The sequence below is a fragment of the Podarcis cretensis genome (genome assembly GCF_951804945.1).
Source record: "Podarcis cretensis genome assembly, chromosome: 15".
NCBI lineage: Eukaryota > Metazoa > Chordata > Lepidosauria > Squamata > Lacertidae > Podarcis > Podarcis cretensis.
In genome coordinates, this window is record NC_137185.1 from 11659782 (window position 1) to 11675757 (window position 15976).

Sequence of the window (15976 nt, forward strand, 5' to 3'; positions counted from 1 at the left end):
CAATAAGACTCACATGGGGGGGGTGTTATCTTGGCATCCTCAAAGAAAAAATTCCAGGCCAGCTCATAAACAAAGGACTAAAATGCAGAACAAAGCAAGGAATAAAGCAAAAAATCACAAGCAAGCAGAGAAAAGCACCGTCGATAGCACTGATAAAATTGAGATGGTTGACAACGTCTGGGAAAATGTGAAATACTGCTAGAGGCCACAAGCAGAAGAGGGAGAGGAGTCGGGCAGGTCAGTGTTGCACAGATGCACTGACCTGCCCATCCCTCATTAAAAGGTCCTCCCTGTTAGACTCCAGGTCTGGAGAGACTATTCCTCTAATGAGGAAACAACACCACAAAGGGCCTCCACACCTACCATCCGCCTCATCTGAGATGGTGGGGGTGGGGTATGGTGAAGGGCCTATGAAGGCCATCTTCAGGTGCCTGCTGGCCTGCACTGGAGGAGGTGCTCCATCAGGTATCCAGGCAACGGGCCAAACTCACCTTTGCCCTCCATCTGCTTCTCATTATGTTGTAAATCATTGCTGGGCCCTTTATCTGAAACCAGAGAGGAGACGGGCATTTAGCAGGAAACTAAACATCCTAGCTGAGGACTGTAACCTGAAAAATGTATTATATTAAGCAAAATTGCCGGCAAAAAAGAAGTGTAGATTAGTCCAGCTTTCATGCAAATGTGTTTATTAGGAGAAATTAGCACCAAAACTCTGGCGAATCTTCACGAAGCTTTTAAAAAAATACATTCTTGCAAATTGCTGCAGAAGTGTGGAGAACTGAATTTAAGATGGCGAAAATGAGAAACCGAGAGAAGTGAAGATGGCAGATCCTTCCATCCTGAGACATTTCCTGCCAACCGCTCTTCTCTGCCACTGGCCCCCACTTGCCTCACCCTCAGTCCGTCGTTTTGGTAATGCCAATGACGTGGCAGAGCCACCCTTGCCTCAGCTCCTGACCCCCTCTCAACTCTCCCCACATTCACACCATATATTTGAAGCACTATGACGACACTTAAAACCGTCATGGCTTCCCCCAGAGAATTCTGGGAGCCGTCATCTGTTGACGGTGCTGTTAGGTGGCCCTCTTGTTCCCCTCACAAAGGTACAATTCTCTTCCGGGTGGTTTAACAACCAATCCCTTTTTCCAAGGGAATTCCTTGCTCTGTGAGGGGAACAGGGGCCTCCTCACAACTCTCAGCCACCCTCAATTCTTTGAGCCTACAGCTCCCAGAATTCTCTGGGCCGTAACCCAGCGGGCTGAAAACTATTCCCAAATCGACACTGCCCATCTAGAAATAATCTTAATCCTGCCAGTATTGTCAAGAGCTTTTATCTCGTCTACCTGGAACGGTGATTTGAATGATGTCCACTTCGTCCGGTTCTATCTTGATGCGTTTTATGCCTCCCAGTTCTCCGGAAGTACCTGTCAAGGACGATGGAAACAGGAATGGAAAGCAGAGGGGCGACGACAAATCAGCACTGACTGGTAGAAGTTATCCAGGGTTCGAGGCTGGAGTCTTTTCTGGCATGGTCCTGGAAATGCCCCTGCGGACTGAACCTGGGACCTTCTACACTCAAAGCAGCTGCTTTCCCGCTGAGGGACAGCCTTCCTTAAGCCACCTGCCTTATGTTAACTTAGGTTATTGGTCCCTCTACCTCAGCATTGTCTACATTAGCTGCCAGTCCGAACAGGAAGCACTGGGCTAGATGGACAATGGCCTGGCATTAATTCATTTGGAAGTACACTTAGATAAAATATCCTTTATTAGGCATAGCACACATTACCAAACAGACACCGTATACAAATTGTGCAAAATAAGAGCTCAACATAACAAGGTTTGTCCCAGTCAGATCTTTAACTCCAGAGGGAATCAATTTGCATAAATAGTACAATACAACACTACCACATCACCGATCAGTTAAGGTAAAGGTAAAGGTACCCCTGCCCGTACGGGCCAGTCTTGACAGACTCTGGGGTTGTGCGCCCATCTCACTTAAGAGGCCAGGGGCCAGCGCTGTCCGGAGACACTTCCGGGTCACGTGGCCAGCGTGACATCGCTGCTCTGGCGAGCCAGAGCCGCACACGGAAACGCCGTTTACCTTCCCGCTGGTAAGCGGTCCCTATTTATCTACTTGCACCCGGAGGTGCTTTCGAACTGCTAGGTTGGCAGGCGCTGGGACCGAGCAGCGGGAGCGCACCCCGCCGCAGGGATTCGAACCGCCGACCTTTCGATCGGCAAGTCCTAGGTGCTGAGGCTTTAACCCACAGCGCCACCTGCGTCCCCACCGATCAGTTAAGAACCACTAAATTTCTTTATAATGGCCCAGTCTTCCTACATGGACAGCACTCAAAAATTCAGCCACTATTAAAGTAATTTGATCATTCCTGTCCGAGAGCAGGTCCTGAACCGTTGGTAGCATAGAATTGAGCCTATTGAGTTGTAAGGCCTCTAATAATTGTTTTCTGGCAAAAATGCCAAAATCACAATAAAAGAAAATATGCTCCAAAGTATCAGGTTCCTGTTTACTGCATTTACAGAGATGCTCTGATTCTGGGAGAGCTAAATATCTGGAAGTACACTTATCATGTGCAAGAGTTCTGGATTCAGGGTTGCTAATTGTCATGATCCCAGAATCCAGCAGTGGCCAGAATAGGGGACTCATGCAAATTAGACTCTACATTTCATTTAATGCAGAAGCAGAGAGCCTGACATAGCTGTACTGAAATTCTTTTTGTCCCTAACCACTGAGCATGCTGACTGGGGCAGTGGGCAGTTGGAGTCCAACAACATTCCTGTGTTGCAGGGGGTTGGACTAGATGATCCCCAGGGTCCCTTCCAATTCTACAACAACCAAAGAGCTGCAGGTTCTGCCCTCCCCCATGTGCCCCCAAATCTATATAGAATCGTAGAGTTGGAAAGGACCACGAGGGTCCTCTAGTCCAACCCTCTGCAATGAAGAAATCTTTTCCCCCAATGTGGGGCTCAAACCTACGACCCTGAAATTCAGAGTCTTACGCTTTTACCGACTGAGCTGCTGCTTGACTGCTTCAAGCAGTGTGTTGAAAGGACACAATGCGGTAGTTCTGGGGTCCTAAGCCAGGGCTTGGGAATCTCCGGCCCATGGGGCTAATAAGGCCTGCTCATGCTCTGCGTTTGGTCCGTGAGGCCATTTCAGCCAAGCTACCCCCACTTGATTTGCACCTAGCGTCATGCAGTCAAAAGGGGGGTTTGCAGGCATTTCCCCAGCAGCTGAGCAGAGCATTGTGTACACGGCTTTTGCAAAACGACAATCCTCCTGCTTTCACGCGGCTTCGCAAGACCTAAGAATCATACTCCCTTTTCCCGTTTCTAATTAAGAGAGCAGCGGCTGTTTGCAGCTTACCTGGTTCACATTCTCCAGAAATGGGGCACTTTTCAGATCTGGCAAAGGAAAGCAATCATGGTTAAATTTCATTTATATCAAGTGCCCAATTTAGGGGGGGGAGGGGATACAATGTGCTGTACAACCAAACAGGTATGAACAGCCCACAAAGAAAGAGGCAATTCCATGGATTCATTATTTTTTTAAAATGTACAATGTTTGACCTGGCTTCGCCCTTAGGAGCAAACACGGCATCTTTCTGCATAATGGAGGGTCTGTATTAGAGTTGCTATATTTCAAAAAGTGAAAAGTTTTTTGTGGGTGTTTTTTTTTTGGCCAAAGTTGTTACAAAATCTATTTTTTAAAAAAGGAAATTTGCCAGAATCTAGACTTCTGAAATGGGATGCCATACGTCCGGATTTTGCTGGACATTTCAGCGATTTCCACCCAGACACTGCTTCCGAATGCTGTATTCTGGCTATGTACAAAAATTCCGGACATATGGCATAGTCTGTATGGAAGCAGGTGGTCTTTCGGTTATTTGGGAACGTAGTTTTTATCTTGCATTTTAATACTCTGAACCCGTCCTGAGATCTACAGATGAAGGGCAATATACAAATTTAATAACTAACTAAAATGAAATAAATAGTCAATTAGGGCTTTAAATTTCAGGGTGAGACCTAAAATTAAGCAAACTGGCAGTCATATGTTGTTGTTGTTGTTGATTAAAATTATATATTGCCCTATACCTGCATGCGGTTCACAAGATACATTCTCAATAAAGGTAAAGGGTAAAGGAACCCCTGACCATTAGGTCCAGTCGTGGCCGACTCTGGGGTTGCAGCGCTCATCTCGCTTTATTGGCCGGGGGAGCCGGCGTACAGCTTCCGGGTCATGTGGCCAGCATGACTAAGCCGCTTCTGGCGAACCAGAGCAGCGCACAGAAACGCCGTTTACCTTCCCGCCAGAGCGGTACCTATTTATCTACTTGCACTTTGACGTGTTTTCGAACTGCTAGGTTGGCAGGAGCAGGGACCGAGCAACGGGAGCCCACCCCGTCATGGGGATTCGAACCGCCGACCTTCTGATCAGCAAACCCTAGGCTCAGTGGTTTAACCCACAGTGCCACCCGCGTCCCATACATTATCAATACAAAAACACAAAATACATAATCAAAATATAAACAGAAACAGAAACAGGCGAATACCCCCCAAAAAACATTAAAACAGTTAAAAATAGTTTTTAGAAATTTAAAAACACAGTTATAAAAAGCAGTTGAAAAGAATGTTAACTGTAATCTCTGCTTGGCAGCAGCAGTGGTTTTATAGTCTGTCAGGCCCCACCCTAGACCTGGTGGAGAGAGGCAGGAGCAGGACCCTCAGACTCTCAGCAGATTCTCCTTTCTTGCTGGGCTGTTGGATTCAACTCACAGGCTGCAATCGTATGCCCTCTTACACAGAGGAAAGCCCCATTGTGCTGAATGTTACTGACTGCTGAGCACACATGCATAGGACTGCTCTGTTACCACTGATCATTTCACCTTCATAATTCACCAAAAGTCCACCATCATAGGCAAATCAGATTACATTATTAAATGGCACCGGGTGTTGCTCATGGCTGGACCGAGTCCCAACCCATCAGATTCCAGCACTCCATTGATTCATAAACTTATTATCTGTTTTGCTGCCTTCCCTGCCTCTGGCATGACTTGTTGATTTAATCACACTTGCTGCATCCCAGATCCTTAAGAACCAGTCTGAGATCAGCAGAATGTAAGAACGGCACGGCGGGACCGGGCCAAGGGCTCGTCTTGTCCAGCAACCTGTTCTTACAGTGGCCAGACAGAGGTCACAATGCGAAGCCCAAAAGCAGGACTGGAGCACAACAGCTCATGGTTCCCAGCAACATAAGGCATAATGTTTCCAATTGTGGAGGAAGAAAATGGCCGTTATGGCTAGTAGCCACAGATAGCCTCAACCTCCATGAATTTGTCAAATCCTCTTTTAAAGCCACCCAGACTGGTGGCCATCCCAGCCTCCTGTGGCAGGGAGTTCTACAGTTTAAACAGCGTGAAGAAATAATTTCTATTGTCTATCCTGAATCTCTCACCATACAGCTTCATTGGATGCCCCCAAGATCTAGGCAGGGAGAAAAACCATCGAAAAATCTCCTTTAAAGAATTAAATGTGGAGCAGGTAAAGACATGGCGGTCTCTCAGGAATCAATTTGGGGACCCCAAAATAGGTTTTGGAGTGGTGATGGGGAAGGACACCCTTATCACGGCAGAAGCTTCCTTTCTTTTCTCTGTTTTATTTTTTTTTAAATGGTTTCAAAGTCACTGACTCTGGCGGCGACCATGTTTTCCTCCCCTCTACTGGCATTCCAGGGAGAAAACATGCTGGCCGGAGCAAATTAGAGACACTAAGACACCAGGCTTTCCCCACCTGGCACCTAGATGCTGCAAGACTACAACTCCCATCATCCTTGACCATTGGTTATGCTGGCTGGGGCTGATGGGAGTTGCAATTCAACAACATCTGGAGGGTGCAAGGTTGGTTATGACTATAATATAGCAGCTGGGCCAGGAACTGGGAACCTTGGGTTTTTGAGGAAGTGCTTCCTGCCATCAAGGAGGGGGTTTACCTAGAGGACCTTGCAGGACCCTCCAACTCTATGATTGGATACAAGGTGATACAGGCTTACCTATGACTGGACTGTGAAGTTCCTGCTAGATCAAGAAACGCCATTCTGTGCGGGTCAGGAGAGATTTCCCCAGAAGGGCTGGATGGCTCTATCTTGGTTGAATCTTTGGTAAATTTACTTCCTGGTTGCAAGGATGGAAGAACAAACAGATATTTTCCAGGCACAGAGTTTTGAACCAATAATTAGCCATGGCCAGGCACAACCTCTCCCTGTCTCTTCCCAGTAAGTCTGCTATTCATACAGATTAGTTTAATAGCTATGAGGGAGGGATATTTTGAATTGCTATGACTTTATTGAATTGTATTAATCGCTTCGGTGAACCTGTTGTTGTTTGCTTTATTTATATGTTATTGTGGGTGACAGCACAGTGATTATAATGGGTTTTTTGTGTTTTTTTAAGCTTTTGTGATCATTGTGAGCCGCCCTGAGCGCAGCGTTCGTTGGTGGAAAAGCAAAATAGAAATATCAGGTCAAAAATCAAAAGCTATGTGGGAAAGAGATTTGGGCATCAAATGCCCCAATATGGAGGGAAAGGTCCAAATTCTTCCCAGCGGATTTGGGAAGGTAAACTGCACAAATGCTGAGCATATTCTGGTCACCTCCCAAAACTACCAAAAGCTGGGAATTGGCTTGGAAATGGGACATTGTGAGAATGCAGTTAGTCAGCTTAAGGCAGGTTTGGGAAAACAATGGCCCTCCAGGTGTTGCTGAGATACAATTCCCATCAGCCCCAGAAAGCATGGCCAATGGCCAGGGATGGTGGCAGTCATAGTTCAGAAACAACTGGAGGGCCACCGTCCCCAGTCAGCAAGGCCAATAGTTATGGAGGATGGGAGCTGTAGTCCAACAGCGTCTGGAGGGCGAGAGGTTCCTGGTCTCCGCCCAGGGTCTCAGGTAGATGCTTTTCCCATCCTTATCGAGAGATGCTAAGGACTGAGTCTGGGACTGTCTGGAGACAAAGCATGCGCTCTACTCACTGAGCTACCATCCCTTCCCCAAAATGAAAGACTATGCCCAACGTACCTGTAAAAATCCTTTCATCAAACATCCTGTAAAAGAAAAGGCAACAATTTAGGAGGAGGAGGAGGGAAGGAAGCGAGGGGGTAAAGATAATTCAAGATTTCATTTAGGATCTTCAACTGGTGGGTTGTGCTCTGGCCTTAGGGGGGGGGGATCACCACAACGGCCATTTTATTGGCTCGATACAAATTTACATACTGCTCTTGATTGTTTTTAGTACACTGCTTTGGGATTTTCATGACAAAGTAAAATGTTTAAATGATCAATACAGATGGTTAAAAGCAGGTTTTTTAAACACACACACACACACACACACACACCAACCAACCAACCATGCAGAACTAATTAAAAACAAGAATAAGCTAAATCAGATTATTGCCACCATCTTTACCACGTTCATTTGTTACCATATAGCAGGGGTAAGGAACCAATACTGGTAGTGGAATTTTAAAGGAAAGCACATTAAAGTTTACATTATTTGCACCCTTCCTTGCCGCCAGCCAGTGTGGCAGAGCGCTTAGAGCAGCATTTCTCAACCTGTGGGTCCCCAGATGTTGTTGAATTACATCTCCCATTACCCCTAGCTAGCAAGGCCAGAGCTCAGGGATGATGGGAGTTGTAGTCCAACAACATCTGAGGACCCACAGGTTGAGAACCACTGGGTTAGAGTGTCAGACAAGGAATTGGGAGACGCCAGGGTTCAAATTCCTGTTTAGCCACAAATGGTGCGACTTTGGGGCAGTCACCGCCTCTCTGCCTAACCTACCTCACAGGGTTGTTGTGAGGATTAAATGAGGAGGACTGGAACCATGGCCTCATTGGAGGAAAGGTGGGGTGTGAATGAAATAAACAAAAGTATGCAGACAATTTGGGAAAACAATGGTCTGTATCCAACTACGTTTTCCTCAGAACAGATCCATGGGAATGAATGGGTTTAAGTTAGTAATGTTCATTAACCTCAGTGGGTGTACTTCAGAGCCGTCCCATCCATGATGGAGGGGGAGGCAGCCGCCTCAGGCGGTAGAAAAGGAAGAGGTGGCCCACCCCTGCAAGTGCCCAGACTTCCCACCTCCCCATTGCCGCAGAAGCACCCCACTGTTGGGTGGTTTATGATTTTAAATATTTCACCTCCTGAATATGTTTTTAACTCTATTGTATACAGTGGTACCTCGGGATGCGAACAGGATCCATTCCAGAGCCCTGTTCGCATCCCAAAGCGAATGTAACCTGTGCCTGCGCATCTGCGCGGGTCACATTTCAGCGCTTCTGCGCGTGACGTCATTTTGACGGTCTGTGCATGTGCACGCTGCGAAACCCGGAAGTAACGCGCTCCGTTACTTCTGGGTCGCCACAGAGCGCAACCCGAATTTGCCTAACCCGAAGTGTATTCATCCCGAGGTATGACGGTATTTAGTATTCTTGCACTCCACCTGGAATCGTTTCCATGACGATAGGTATATAAATATTTTAAAATAAAGGAGAAACAGCAATTTTGGGGAAAGAAGAACCTCTTACAAAGCTTGCTTTTGAGTCATGCAGAGTGAAGCCCACCTCTCGGCTCTCTGCAGTCCCCCTGCTCACGAGCCTCTCAAAACAATCACGTACCTTTTGATGACGAAGTGGATGTTGTGCCTCTCTTCCAATATCCGCTTGAGTTTGGGGACTCCGTACGTGCAGGGCCGTTTGAATGGGATTTTGTCAGGGATGCCGATAATTTCTACCGCTTCTGGGTCGCAAGCGATCTTCCGGTACGGGACAGGGACCATGTGATCGAGCCCCAAAGCTTCAGCTGAAAGTGACAGAACATTTAACCTTTAAAGGGTAAGAACAGACAGGACACTCTTAACAGCAGACACTGTTAAACTGGGTCCGCTACCCAGTTTTGCACCCCAGTTTTCCCTGCAGGGAAAGTTTTTTGAAAGTTAAATGCCGCTTTGCCCTTTCAGTAAGCCCTGGCCATGTTTCAAACATGTCGCATTGGCATAATAACAGAGAAAGTTGGAATATAATGTTCTGTGCTCAGAAACTAAGGTGCCCAACAGGATGCCACGAGTTCAATAAATACTCTGAAGTGCTTTACAAATTATTGTCATCATCCATTAATTTATGGCCATCCTTTTCGATTCAATGGCAGCCAATATGGTAAAGTGGCAAAGCACATTCTCAGTGAAAATATTGGAAGTAGAAGATTGCTCAGCAGGCTCCTGAAGGCAACGCAATGCCCATCGGCAGCTTCTTGGGGACCACAGTACTAACTGCATACAGCCAAACTCATAAAGGCAGCAATTTATATAGTATCCGTTCAAAGATGGGCAGGGTCCTAGCAGGACACTGACATAAGGCAGCCTTCCCAAACTTGGTGCCCTCTGTCAGTGTTTCTCAAACTTGGTTCCCCAAGTGTTGTTGGTACTACATCTCCCATCATCCCTGCCCACTGGTCCTGCTAGCTAGGGATGATGGAAGTTGGAGTCCAACAGCAGCTGGAGCCCCAAGTTTGAGAAGCACCAGTCACCCATTGGGAACTCCAACTCCCACCAGTCTCAGCCAACTTACCCAATGGCAAGGGATGATGGGAGTTGTAGTTCAAAGGGTACCTAGAAGGCACCAGGCCGAAAAAAATTATGTATTTAATTTATTCCGTAAAATTTATATACCAGTTGGTGGTGTTTTTGATTTTTTTTAAAAAAACCACTTCAAATATAGGAGACAGCTTTCTGTGGCTGTTGCCCCATTGGTTTTGACTCCATGAAGGCCTTCCACTGAGGAGGCCAGAAGACCCCATTCAGGCCAAATGCACATTTACTGACTTGATACAAACGAGTTAAAAAAAACACACCCAGAAACATTTGCATTAATTAGAAGTTGTGGGCCTGGAAAATGCCATGCCAAGAAAGCAATTAAGTGAAGGGACACATAGCATATGGTGCCTGATGCTGCGTCAGAGAATAAGAAAAAGAAAAGGGGGGAAAATACCAGAAAGTCAGGGGAAAAAGTCCAGAAAATCTCTCCATAATGATATGCGCACCATAAGCACCGCAGATGAGAAACAGGCACTTCACATCCACTCACCATATCTACTGTTGAACAGAATTTGCACACATTCCCTCAGGGTGTTGATATCCTCGGTTTCTTTTATAAAACTGTCCCATTTATCTAGCAAAAACAAAACAAGAAGTTTCCATATGGCATCTCCGGCACAGAGGCTCCCCATCCCTCTCACTCTGCCCTCGGGGACAAGGTTTGTGGTTCCTCCCCACTCTGAGAGAAAGCCTGAGCTTGAGGGGAAGTGGGAGGCTCCAATTGCGCCAGCTGCATCGGGTTCAAACCCTGCAGCTGGCAAATGGAAATGGTGACTGTAAACCACCCAACGTTAACACCAAGAGGAGCAACTGGCTGCTGGATCAGGGCAAAGGCCTATCTAGCCCAGCAGCCTGATCCCCAACCACACACCTCTTCTGGGAAGCGCATAACCAGAGCATGGACTCAACTACGCTCTCCCCAGCAACTGGCTTCCAACCTCCATTCATTTATTTACTTAAGACCATTTCTATTACGGCCTTATCCGTAAAGAAATCTCCCTCAGCAGCATGCAGAAAACCAAACGAACAACCGATGTTACAAAAATACACGACAAATCCAGTCATTTTTATTTATTGTATATTATTGCTTAACATTCCGCCTTCCCTCCCAGAAGCTCAAGGTGGCATACGTGGTTCTTCTCCATTTTTCTCCTCACAACAACCCTGTGAGGTAGGTTAGGCGGAGAGATTGTGACTGGCCCCAAATCACCCAGTGAATCCCATGGTTGAGTGGGTCACAAATTCTGTGCAAGTAAGCCACAGGCTGTATAAGCACACATCTAATTGCTTTTATTCCTTAATGATGGATGCTACGTACAACTTGCAGCTGAACATCATAGAATCACAGAACTGTAGAGTTAAAAGGGGCCCCGAGAGTCATCTACAATGTAGGAATCCTCCGTAATGTAGGAATCTTTCGTCCAAGGTAAGGCTCAAACCCATTACCCTGAGATTAAGAGTCTTAAAGGTAAAGGTAAAGGGACTCCTGACCATTAGGTCCAGTCGTGACTGACTCTGGGGTTGCGGCGCTCATCTCGCTTTATTGGCCGAGGGAGCCGGCGTACAGCTTCTGGGTCATGTGGCCAGCATGACTAAGCCGCTTCTAGTGAACCAGAGCAGCGCACGGAAACGCCGTTTACCTTCCCGCCGGAGTGGTACCTATTTATCTACTTGCACTTTGACGTGCTTTTGAACTGCTAGGTTGGCAGGAGCAGAGACTGAGCAACGGGAGCTCACCCCATCACGGGGATTCGAACCGCTGACCTTCTGATCGGCAAGTCCTAGGCTCTGTGGTTTAACCCACAGCGCCACCCATGTCCCTGATTAAGATTCTTATGCTATACCAACTGAGCTAGGTCAGGAAGGCCCAGTCATATGTTTTAGGACTTGGGAACTGCTCTTTGCTGGCTGATGGAAGATGTGGGGGCAATTCACCACAATGGGCTCATACAGGGAGCAATTACTGCAGCTCCCTTCTGATGCACAGGAATATTCTGAAGTCAGGTGGCTGGTGTTCACACATCCCCACTCATAAACAAACTGTGACTAAGAAAATTTTCATGTTAATAGAGGCATCCAAAATTCACATGGCGATAAACCGATGGGTCAAGTAAATGTGGGCTCATGGGCTGATGTGACAAAAAGGTTGGAAACCATTAGTTAAGACAACACTCAGAACAGAGGGACTGCCACGTTCTGACTCAGGATAAAGCAGTCTCTAATGGTTGGGAGGGAATTTGCTGAGGAAGGACCACGTGAGCCCCAGGCTCGCTCATGCGCCGCTAAACTATGGTTTGGCGCTGCATGCAAAGCGGTCGATGCTCTCAATTCGTTCCTACGAAAGACCCCTGCCAAACATCCAAAATGAATATTTTATATCAGAAGGATTATCCAAGCGCCTAGGTAATTATTGACACATCTACTTCAAACATTGAGTTCATGACCAGACTTAGAAGAGCCGAAGAAACAAACGATGTATGCGAGTCTAAAAATGGGAGAGTTTGTTATGCTTGGTAAAAAATAAAAATAAAAAAGGTAGCACCGTCAGCCGTTGCTTTTTAGTCCTCTTCACATCAAATCTGATGCAGAGATGAAGGTGCGAAACATGACATGGACACCCTATCATTTGCATATCTAGCTGTGGTGCATGAACTGTGGCGCCGTTGCGCTGCCCTTCCAGTTGCAGTAGTGCTGCCACTCAGTGGGACTGGGGCAGGGCGCAATGCAGGGAAAGAACCAGGGTGCCAGTGGCATTACAAGCATGTGTGGGTCTGCAGTTGCCGCTGCTCTGCCCCGTCTTGAGCCTGGCAAGTGGCAGCACTGCCAAGGCTGCGAGTGTGGTGCTCCCACTTCATGAAGGGAATGTGATGGGATGGTGGGGTTGGGTGAGGTATAAAGGGGGAGTGGGTTGGCAGGGGGGGCGATTTGGCAGGGAGCAGAGTGGTCCAGGTTGGCAAGCAACATGAGCAGAGGTGGCAGCCCCTCCTAAGAAACAAAATTCCAAGAACAATAAACTTAATAATGCCTGAAATCTGCCATTCTGATTGTTCTGGAATAGGTTTAGCTTCTGCCAATAATCTGGGCCTGCCCAAACGCCGTACCTTTGTCGCTTTATGGTTCCTAAGCAAGGGGGCCCTGTGATTTAAAACCCATACGCCGACACTCCTAAACCCCTTCTCCATTTCGCAAGCGTACCTGATTTGTCGTGTACTATGGAAAACAGAATGCGTTTGGAGGAGTGTACATTCTGGATGAGTGGACCGCCGGGGAGAGCAGATTTCTGTCCTGGACATAGGAAAGAATGAAAGCGAAAATAAATGAATGAATGAATAAGAAAGATGAGATTTTATTGGGGGGGGTAGGGAAATCCAAAATGGCAAGGACAAATGGCTATTCCAGCTCAGAGTCAGGCTTGTGTGCCAGCATGCAGCGTCCTCTGGCAGCTGCCAGGGAATCTGTGCCCCCCTTCTTTAACAAGTATTGGGTGGCTCGACCTGGAAGGCAGTATTTCACATCCAATTTGAACGGAGCCATGGGATCCTTGCCTATTAGCAACCACTGTCATATGGGGAGATATCAGCGTTTGCACAAGGGGTTGTGTGACACCCCCCCCCCAAAGCATGGGAATCTGCCTTCCTGCTGCTAGGAGAAACTGGAGCTTATTCCAGACCACCTCCCCATTTCAGCTTCCCATTTGGAAAGGGCCGCAGCTCAGCGGCAGATGGCTCCGGGTTCAGTCCCTGACAGCAACCCCAGGCAGGGCACTCCCTGTCTGAAACCCTGGAGAGCTGCTTCCAGTCAGTGTAGACAATGTTGAGCTAAATGGACCCACAGTCTGGCTCAGCATATGGCAGCTTCCTATGTTGCAATAGGTAAAGGTAAAGGGACCCCTGACCATTAGGTCCAGTCGTGACCGACTCTGGGGTTGCGACGCTCATCTCGCTTTATTGGCCGAGGGAGCCGGTGTAAAGCTTCTGGGTCATGTGGCCAGAATAACTAAGCTGCTTCTGGAGAACCAGAACAGCGCACAGAAATGCCGTTTACCTTCCCGCCAGAGCGGTACCTATTCATCTACTTGCACTTTGATGTGCTTTCAAACTGCTAGGTTGGCAGGAGCAGGGACTGAGCAACGGGAGCTCACCCCATCGCGGGGATTTTAACCCACAGCGCCACCCATGTCCCTCCTATTTTGCAATATTTGGCTGCAAACCCTGAAGTGAGCTTTCCTGGGTTCTCTGAACGGAGCTCAATCTAGAATCATAGAACTGTAGAGTTGGAAGGGATCACAAGGATCCTTCAGTCCAACCCTGTGCAGTGCAGGAACCTTTCGCCCAACATGAGGCTCACACCTCAGGCAATTAAGAGTCCCATGATCTACCAACTCAGCAGTGGCTCCTGTGCCTTTTGCAGGCATCGTGGGGGACACAGCTGCAGTTGCGATGCTACAAAAGCCACCAGGACAGAATTCCTGGTCCCCCACCCAGTTTTAGTCCCGATCCAAGGCATTTCAGGGCCTCTCCGTAGGCTTTTAACCAGCCACGCCTTGGACAGCAAACATTAAGGCCATTACCACAGCAGTCACCGAACTCCTGTGGCGAGGGCACCTTCGCTTCTCCTGACAGCCGGGGCCTCAGCATCTCGCTGGCTGTGCTCATCCCGTGCCGTCCGGAAGGACCCTCCTGCTTTATCTCCATGGTGATCTGTGCAGGGAGCGACACCCCGTACAGGAAGCTGTTCGTAGTGACCGCAGGAAGAGCCTCTGAGTTGGCCGGCTTAGTGTGCACGTGGTTCAGCCCTGGCTCTCGATTCCCCTTTGACATTTGGACGGGGCCGCTCGCCTCGACAGGAGGGTTGGGGTCCCAGGCGGAGTCCTCAGGAGGTCTGAGAAAAGGAGAGGAAACTGCAGCTAAATTGAAATTGAAATTGAAATACTTTATTGTCACTTGTACAACTTGTGTACAGTGAGATTACACGAGCACCCCCCCACCACTCATCTCTCTTATTCTCAATTCCCCGCATTCCCACGTCCTAGTCCAACACTCTAACCACTATACCACATTGGCTTCCTAGAGTACAGTTGTACCTTGGATCTCAAACGCCTTGGCTCCCAAAAAAATTTGCGCCTGAACAACGCTCCTGCAGCCAATTGGAAGCTGCACCTTGGTTTTCGAACTGTTTCAGGAGTCGAACAGACTCCCAGAACGGAATAAGTTCAAGAACCAAGGTACGACTGTACTTCTGTTCCATAAATTAAGTAGGTAAATAAACATGGGGAAAGCAAAATGTCACATCGAGAAGGATCTGAAATATTGAAGCTTGCATTTGTTTTATTCTGCATTATTTTATTGGATGTTTTAATGTGTTGTAAACCACTTTGAGATTTAATTCCCTTTAAAGTATAAAGCGGTATAGAAATGAAATAAATAATAATAAATGCCATTGCAAAAAAAAAGGCATCTAGACATTCCATGGTGCCAGCCATAACCTAGGTTTAAGGTGGCTTTTGGTGATTAGCTTATATTTCTGAGTTTCTAACACTGACTACCTGCATGCAATTCCTGCTCACTTATGCCTACCAGGCTAGTGCTTAAATGCAAGATTGCGACAAACCACAGTTTAGTGTGGCGTCCAAACACAGCCATGGGAGGACAGCCCGTTTTATCCTTACGCAAAGTGTCTGCAGATCAGCTCTTGAGGCCTGAAAGTATTAGCTGAGCACAAGGGGGGACCCCCTTACCTTTTGAGCCTGAAGCACATGCTGTGGCTGTGCTCCAAGATGGCCATCAGCGATTTCGCATCGTACTCGGCGGGCCTCCTGAAGGTGAGCCCGTCGGGCAGCCCAGCAACCATCAGAGAGCCAGGCTCTTTCAAGAACTTCTCGTAGGGGAGTTGCACCACACTGCTCTTCCCTAAGGCCTCGCCTGGGGCAAAGAGGAAGAATCACAAACACAGATCAAAACAGAGTTCAGATTTTAGCTGGGCCACGAGGTCCTCCTGAGCCTCATCTCTTTGCCACACCGTTACCAAGAAATGCAAACACTGTTTTGTTGGAGAATTGCATTGCGGAATATGGAAAAGTTTTGGCGTTGTTGGATTACACCACCTTTCGGCTCCTCTGGAGTAAGCTGACCACCAGCTTGCCTTGACCTTTCCTGCTTCGCAGCCCTCACCTTTGGCCCCCCTGGTGACCCACCAGATCACCCTGCCAAGCCCCACCACACCCAGCCCCTCCTCCCCTGCCCTGACACGCTAGTAGAGAAGATACCCATAGACAACATGACCTAGGCACCCTACAGCAGAAGGCAGCAGC

General features: G+C 47.7%; 1 protein-coding gene across 5 annotated transcripts in view; it reads right to left on the reverse strand.

Moving 5' to 3' along the window:
* Positions 1 to 15976, reverse strand: part of GTF2IRD1 (GTF2I repeat domain containing 1) — an 88062-nt gene that overhangs the window by 19893 nt on the left and 52193 nt on the right. For all 5 annotated transcript variants that reach the window (XM_079955503.1, XM_079955505.1, XM_079955507.1 and 2 more), the window contains 10 exons: positions 15404 to 15587; positions 14237 to 14547; positions 12862 to 12951; positions 10157 to 10240; positions 8693 to 8876; positions 7091 to 7116; positions 6068 to 6188; positions 3386 to 3423; positions 1344 to 1424; positions 492 to 545 (listed from right to left, as the gene is read on the reverse strand). In XM_079955503.1, the coding sequence (XP_079811629.1) occupies positions 492 to 545; positions 1344 to 1424; positions 3386 to 3423; positions 6068 to 6188; positions 7091 to 7116; positions 8693 to 8876; positions 10157 to 10240; positions 12862 to 12951; positions 14237 to 14547; positions 15404 to 15587 (1173 nt within the window). The remainder of the gene's footprint in view (positions 1 to 491; positions 546 to 1343; positions 1425 to 3385; positions 3424 to 6067; positions 6189 to 7090; positions 7117 to 8692; positions 8877 to 10156; positions 10241 to 12861; positions 12952 to 14236; positions 14548 to 15403; positions 15588 to 15976) is intronic.